The sequence below is a fragment of the Fukomys damarensis genome, unplaced genomic scaffold (genome assembly GCF_012274545.1).
Source record: "Fukomys damarensis isolate Sample0158 unplaced genomic scaffold, DMR_v1.0_HiC HiC_scaffold_27, whole genome shotgun sequence".
In the NCBI taxonomy this organism is placed as follows: domain Eukaryota; kingdom Metazoa; phylum Chordata; class Mammalia; order Rodentia; family Bathyergidae; genus Fukomys; species Fukomys damarensis.
In genome coordinates this window covers 40842305-40850074 of record NW_022900939.1, presented here as the reverse complement: position 1 = coordinate 40850074, position 7770 = coordinate 40842305, and the positions used below count along the sequence as shown (strand labels likewise).

General features: G+C 44.5%; 1 protein-coding gene across 1 annotated transcript in view; it reads left to right on the top strand.

Moving 5' to 3' along the window:
- The first annotated feature begins 614 nt into the window (after window positions 1-614).
- Sdhaf4 (succinate dehydrogenase complex assembly factor 4) overlaps window positions 615-7770 on the top strand; it is a 13485-nt gene continuing 6329 nt past the window's right edge. Inside the window, exons 1-2 of the mRNA XM_010617852.3 lie at window positions 615-727; window positions 6652-6813. Of these exons, the coding sequence (XP_010616154.1) occupies window positions 664-727; window positions 6652-6813 (226 nt within the window). The 5' untranslated portion in view covers window positions 615-663. The remainder of the gene's footprint in view (window positions 728-6651; window positions 6814-7770) is intronic.

Below are 7770 nucleotides of genomic sequence, written 5' to 3'. Positions count from 1 at the left end.
CTTTCAGTTATTCATAAAATAGACTCCTGTAACAGGAGACTGATACAGAACACTAAAACTTGTGCGTGTGTGTCGATCAAAATGTGTGACAGTGATGACCAAGCCACGCATGATGGCCCACACTTGTAATCGCAGTACTGGACGACGCACGACGAAGGCAAGTTGGTGGCCAGCCTGGAGTACACAGTGAATTCAAGGTCAACCTAGGCTAGGAGGGAGACACTGTCTCAAAAACAAACAAGATGGCACGCTTAATATAATCCCAGCTCTCTAAGAGGCTGGGACAAGAGAATCTCTAATTCAAGTCTCTCCTGTCGATTCAGATAGATCGATTCAAAAAACAATAATAAAAAGGGCTGGCTGTGTAGCTCAGTAGTAGAGCGCCCTTGGGTTCAACCTCAGTACCAAAGAAAATTAAATATAAAATAGTGATTGCTAAGACTGAAAGGGTAAGAACAGAAAGGCAAAAAGGAGGCTGTAAAAGCGGTCCCGATACACAGTTTGATTTGGGATTTACTAACGGGAGAGTTCAGGTCGCCCCGGGGGGCTCTAGGGTCCTGCAGGAGGCTGCTGCGGAAGCCCCGCCCCACAAGCCCCGCCCCTTCTCCCCTCCCCTCCCCGCAGTCTCCTCTGCTGCGCGTGCGCGCCGCGGGACTCGGCATCATGATCGTATCCAGGCTCGCCGGTTTGCTTGGCCGAGCCCAGGCCATCGCCTGGAGAGCGGCAAGTAAGGCACCCGGCCGGGGCGGGGTCGCAAAGGTTCAAGCACTCCCGCGGAATAAGCCCTGAGCGCGGCAGCGCCCGCAGAGCTTTTGTTTTCAGCTCGGCCACTGGCGCTTCTGGATCCTCTGGTCCGCGCCTAGAGTGAGAGGTGGGGCAGGCACTTCCGGTCCGCGGCCCTTTTCCTTCCGGCCACGACCCTCACCAGGAAGTGCCGCGCCGCCTGGTTGGCTCTGGGGGGCTGTCGGGAAAATGGTGTAAAAGGTCTTTGGGAGCGGGAGTCGTTTACTCGCTTAAATCTACAAGGGTTCGTGGCCTGTAGAAAAATTCAGAAGTGGGCCAAACGCAGGTTAATATGTACTCTAAAAATTAGGTAAAGCCAGGAATTATTAGTGCAGAAGAAGCTGCATGCTTTCAGTAGAAACCAGCACTTTTTAAACCATTCTTCATGGACTCCTTAAAACGTCACTCAGAAACTCATAGTATGCTAAGCACGATTTTAAGTACAACGTCCTGAAAAGAGGTACAGTATATAAGTAGAAAACAAAATTACTGACTTCATAGTAAATGGCCTGATTTCTGTGCGATTTGTTTTACTTTCCATATCATTTTCCTCAACATGTATTACTGTATTAGTTGTAAAAACCTTAAATCAGAAATGAACGTTATAGAAAATGAACATCTCACAGTATTCGAATCTCAAAGTAATAATTATAATTGTGTCCGTTCAACACCCCTTTTTCACCCACTTGAACAATTATGAATTAGTTCATAACAAAAATTTGCGTAGTGTGGGTATACGTTCTGAAGAAATAGCAACGTTAAGAACCCATTCTCCAGTTTAAGATGCAGGCTGTTACCAACAAGCTGCTTTGTGATACAATCGTGGAAATTAGTACTTTGTAAAATATTTTTATAGAAATAGTTGCATACGGTTTGTATTTATTTGCTTTTCTCAGCTAATACTATGTTTTGAGATTGAACATAGATTTTTGAGGGAGTAGTTATTCAGCCATGGATATATGGCACATTTTCCGTTTTCCTTCTCAGTGGACCTTCGAGTAAATCTAGAATCACCAGGATTGGCTGCTACACAGTGTCTGTTACCCATGCTCGTGCAAGGAGGAGCCGGTGCAGAACAGGGGCGGGGGATGTAATTCAGTGGAGCATGCACAAGCCCCAGAGTTTAATCCCAGCACTAAGAGTTAAAAATGGTATCTTATACCATAAATATATATTTGTGAACCTAAAAGTAAATAACAGGAATATATTGAGAATTTTTAATTGTAGGTGTTACATATTTTAATTGTCATTGTCTTTTTTTCCCATTTTCTATGTCCTTTATATTTTTTTTTAGAAATGAGGAAATGATGTATCTCACATGAACAGAATAGAGCTAGATTTTGGTATTCTGTCACAGTACGACTATCCTTTTTAACCAGAGTTTAGTCCATTTATACTTACTGTAATTACTGATATATGAATGTTTTTTATTAGGCAGGTTAACTATTAAAGAAAAGAGATACAGTTTGCTTTCAGTTGTGGCGATTCAAGGGCATGATGTCATTATGAATCAGGTCTGGTGAGGCCCTCCTATTGGATGGCAGTGGTGGGAGCACATGCAGGAAGAAAAATCACATCTCAGGACAGGAATGTGAAGGTTCTGGCTCAGCCTTTTATAGGAGCTCACCCTGGCTCCAGACAGGAAATCCACTCCCCAGTGACCCCATGCTTCCTGCTCCACCTTGCCCTCACACTTGAGCTCTGATCGGTGAACACAGGGCACACATCTAAACCCACGGAAGCCAAATGCTTTAGTTTTGCAATCTTACTTTTTGCACCTTTGGTCTGTCACACTTTGTTTGAAAACAAATTTTTCCTTCCCTTTTTCTTTCTGCTGGTTGGGAAGACATTCTTAGTTCTGTGTTGGTTTGAATTCATACTTTAACATACATACTTTAAAAAGTCTGTAGTAGGGCCGGGGATTTAGCTCAGTGACACAGTGCCTGCTGCGCAAGCGCAAGTTCCTGAGTTCGATCCCTGGTATCGCCAAAAAAAGAGTCTGAAGTAAATTAATATCCGCAGGCTGAAGAGTAGGAATCTTAAGAATGCTGTGGATTCACTCATTCTCTGCCTCTGTTCAGTCTTGACTGTGTGTGTTGTGTGTGTCTGGATGGCTTGTAGTATATTGAGACAGGGACTTGCTATGTAGCAGAGACTGGCATCCAACTTGCCATGATCCTCCTGCCTTGGCCTCCTGAGTAGCTGGGATTACAAGTTTAGGCCACCATGCCCAGCTATAAACTTTTGTTCAGCTGCTTTTAATATCTTTGATCTTTTTACTTTGTGTCCCAGTATGCCTTTGTTTCTTTCCTTTTATTTTACTTCTGCCACCTATGTGCTATCTCCCCTGGTCTTCCCATTCTTCTGGAAATATGATTAAATGGCTGTTAGACCTTATTTTATCCTACATGTTTTATTTTCATTTCCTTGTTTTTTTAATGTTTAATTTTTTGAAGCTTTATATATTTCCTTCTCTCTTTTGTTTGTTCATTCATTGATTCATGTGTTCATTTGTTTGTTTTTTGCGCTAGGTCTTGCAATATAGTTCACACTGGCCTTAAACTCACTGTGTAACAGCTTAGCCTGGCCTTGAACTCGCAGCAGTCCTCCTGTCTCAGCCTCCTGAATGCTGAAGTCACAGGCATGTGCCACCACGCCTGGCCCAATTCTCTTTTCATTTGTACTTATTTTGCCATTTAACTCCCCACCCCATCCAGTACAGAGAATTGAAATCCCCAGTTACTAAGTTGCATCCCCAGCTTTTCCTATTTTTTATTTTGAGACAGAGTCTCAATAAATTGCCCAGTCTGGCCTCGAATGTGTGATCCTTCTGCCTTGGTGTCCCGAGGAGCTGAGATTACAGGCTGTTACAGCTGTGTTCAGTTGTCCCCCACAGCCTCATGGGGTCGTGGGTGGGGCTTTTCAGAGGTGACCATCTAGCGCGTACGGTGCTGGGATTAAGGGTGTGTAATCACTAAAGCAGTCTGCTGGTTGATTGGTTTGCTGCCGCCTGGATACTATATAAGGGATAGAAAGAGGCTTGCCAGGTCCCTTGCTCTCTTGTTGCTTTTGCTATCTTTGCCTACAATAAACTTTCCCCTCTGCGATGTCCCTTTCCTCTGCTACCCTACCTTGGAGCCAGCCGACTCTGGACTGAAACCTCTGCAAATTGTGAGCCAAATAACCCTTTCCTCCTTTAACTTTGGGTGTCCGGTATTTTGTCTCAGCAATGAGAGAGAAGTTAGTATGTGGCCTGTGCCTGTCCTATTTAGCCTTTTCCTTGAGCTTCAAATTTAAGTTATTGTTATATTTCTAAATGTTTGTGTCTGTTTTCTTCCTGTTCTGCCTACTCATTTTTCACTCTTACTTGTTCCTCATTTTTTGCTGCCTTTTTGTCTCTTGCACTGTATCAGTTAAGTATTTTACATTCCGGATTCAGAGTGGAGTCTGGTTTGGTCCCACTATTGTTTGCTGATCCTGCTGGCTCTTGTGTGGAACTTGTGTTTTGATTGATGCACTGGGATTCCATCTGCTGTTGTCCATGAGCTGTGGGCTGAGCGAAGGTCTCTTCTCCCAGGAGCTGCGTAGAAGCACTTGAGATTTAGACATGGGTCCACTTCGTAGCATGTCAGCTGGAGCGTGCAGTCAGGTGTGGCCTGCTGGCCCTAAAGCTCTGCTCTCCAAGCTCTACCAGGAAGACACAAAGCACAACAGTTTCTGTTTGTGGTGTTTTTTTACTTTTTAATCTCAGTGGTCTGCATTTTAAATTTGTCATTATTTACTTTCATAGAGGTTTTATTAGATTTAGAAGCATTCCGTATATTGAATTAGCTTTTTTGTTGTTGTTATTGTTGTTTTTGTTTTTTGAGACAGGATTTCACTAGGTCTCACAGTTCAGGCTGTCTTAAACTCGCTGTGTAGGCTGGCCTTGAACTCATAGTGATCCTCCTGCTTCAGCCTCCTCAGTGCTGGGATTACAGACAGGCATGTACCACCATGCCCAGCATTTGAATCTGAACTTTCTGTCACTGTAACAAAATCCCTGAGAGAAATCAAGCTCAAAGAGGGAAGATCTGTTTGGCTCCCAGTTTCAGAGGTTTCAGTCCATGGCTGGCTAGCTCCCAGGCGTTGGCAGAAGAAAGGTGCTCGCCTCCTGGCAGGTGGGGGGTGAGAAGGGGCTGGGGACAAGGCAGAGGCCCCAAGGGCACCTCCTATGACTGATCCTTTCAACTAGGCCTGGCATTCAGAGCCGCCTGGATGCCCTCAGGCTAATCCACTGCTGGGGTTGAGCAGCCACGCCTTCAACACAGTGAGCCTTGGGGGTATTTTGGATCCCAAACATAACACCCTCAGATATTCTATGGCTATAGAGTTTTAACATCAATTAATCAAACTTTCAGGAGCAGGGATTCTGTCCTGGTTGTTGTTTGTTGTTGTTGTGTGTGTGTTTGTGTATTTTAGTGATGCTTCCCTCTTTGCTTGTATTATTTCTTCCTTTAATGTGATGGAAACACAATTCTAAATGCACAGGCCTAGGGTCAGGACAGACTACCTCTTCAGGTAGAAAACATGGCTTTTGGCGGTTATTTCTTTATGCTCCTGGAGGGTGGTTTCTGCTTTTGTTACGGAAGGAATCAGTAAGTGACACACAGAGTGGCAACAGAAAGGAAGTAAAATAATGAATTTACTTATCATTAAGGGTCGATCGCACATAAGCCATGCCTGGATCGATGACGCACTGGCTTACAACTCCTCCTTTTATAGGGTTTTCCAGCCTTGACTTCATTTGGGTGGTTACATTTCATTCTCACAGTTCAAATCACGGTCACAGGATAGTTAACTCTCAACCCAGATTTAACAGTTCTTTTCAGTTGGGGAGTTTTACCTTTAAGATTCCCCTAGTTATCTATTCTAGTCCATAGGAAGGGGGTGTTTAGGGTCAGGGGAGCAGATGTTAGCAATGGGTTCTTTCATTTAGACACTCTTACGATCAGGTGGCTCCAGTGACTGGGAGCTCAAGACCTTGCTGACCCTGTTATCTCAGGGTCCGACCAATGCCTCAGTCAGCAGTTAGTGCCTTCAGTGCCTGTTAGTTCTAAGCTAAACAAAGCAAACTGCTGTTAGAGACAGAGAAGCCACTGTACATTGTAACACTTTATAGGTTATACAAGTTTATAAAAGTTTTCCCTATCACTTTAAGTTTGTCAGCCCTTCGAAGTCTGGGACAGCCGAAATGGAATCCCAGTGTCAGGACAGTTGCTGTCGCTAAGCTCCTGCTGCTTCATAGGCAGGTGGTAGGAGAGGTCCCCAGGTTCACGTTTGCCGGTCTGCTGAGCCTTCTCCTCTAATAGGCTCACTTTTTTATTGGCCACCCTTAAAATGAGTTGTGTGTGTCTCACAGCCTCCAGCTTTGTCAGGCTGATGTACATGTTATCATTGAAATGATTGAGATCATTGAAAAGCTCAGTACGTAAGAGAGGTGTTTGCTGTGTGGTCCAGGCTGGTCTTGAACACAGGATCCTCTTGTCCCAGGCTCCCAAGTGTGGAGATTACAAGGATGCACCACCATCCCAGCTTCTTAGATCCTTTTAATGTTCTGTGTCCTGGTGAGAGCATTGCTGACAGGAATCAGTGTTTCTTGTATTTCTGCAGTTTTGATAATGACCAACGCTGCATAGCTTCCTTTCAAACTAGTGACATTGGTCCTATTCTAGGGAGTAGGAGCACAGGCAATCGTTTTCACTCCCTTTTGTGTCTTTTGAGATTTGATGAACGTGAATGTATAAACTAAGGACAGGTAAGTAAAATTACTCAACTTCAGAGCAGAATAAATGAACAGCTCCATTTCTGCCCTGTCCGCTGTGCTAGGCTCGCCCCTGCGCTGTCATTCTGTGAGGAAAAGCAGCTCCTCTCCTGGAGGGAAGTCTGAGGCCACCGCGCCACCCCTCAAGGAGCTCAAGAAGCCCAGGCTCCCGCTCGGTCGTTTTGACGCCCCGGAGGGTTCTCATCTGGAGCAGGAGCCACTGACCAGTGAGTACAGTCACGCTTCTCTCTCCGTTCTGGACGCATGGAGGAAAGTGCTTTAGTCACCGAGGAGAGAATGAAGTATCACTTATAGTTCTTTAATAATCATAATTATTTTTTCAGTTTGGTTTTGTATTGTGGTAAAAACAGACCTAGTATTAAATTTGCCATTTTATGGTTTTTTTTTTTGTTTTGTTTTTATTTTGATTAGTACATGTTTGTAATAGGTAATTATTATATTCCCTGTGTGGAGTTGGCTCGTGTATGTAACACAGCCCAGTTCTTTCGTCATCCCCGCCCTTTCCCCTCCCCCCATCTCCTGATCCCCTTCCCTTTTGAGGAAGACCCATCTCCCTACTTCCTATTATCTTTTATTTTGCTCTTTTTAAATTTGAGTTTCTCGTATAAGAGAAACCATGTGACATTTAAGCTTGTGTGTCTCATTTACTTCAACCATGTATAAAATTCCTGTACTGACCACTGATACGTGTGTTTAAAAAAAATTTCTACCCAGGCATAGTGATAGTGGTGCACATCCATAGTCTGAGTACACAGGAGGCTGAGGCAGGAGGGTTGTCATGAGTTACAGGCCAGCCTGAACTACATAGCAAGATCCTGTCTCAAACAAAATATAACAAAAGGTTAACAGCAGAAGGTGCAATGGATTGTCCTTAGGGGACAGGGCAAAGAGGGGCACGCAAGCCTGGTAATGCTGCTGGGCCTTAAAAAAAGACTGGGAACTCGGTAAGGTGGGCACGGTGCTATGCACCTGCAGTGCAGCACTCAGGAGGGTGAGGCAGCAAGGTAGCAAGTTTGAGCCCTGTTTAGACAACTTAGCAACTGAAGGAGAATCTGTCTCAAAAAAAAAATAAAAAAAGGGCCGGGGATTTAGCCCAGCAGATTTAGCCCTGCCTCGCAAGTGCAAGGACCCGAGTTCAGTCCCCGTACCAAAAAAAAAAAAAA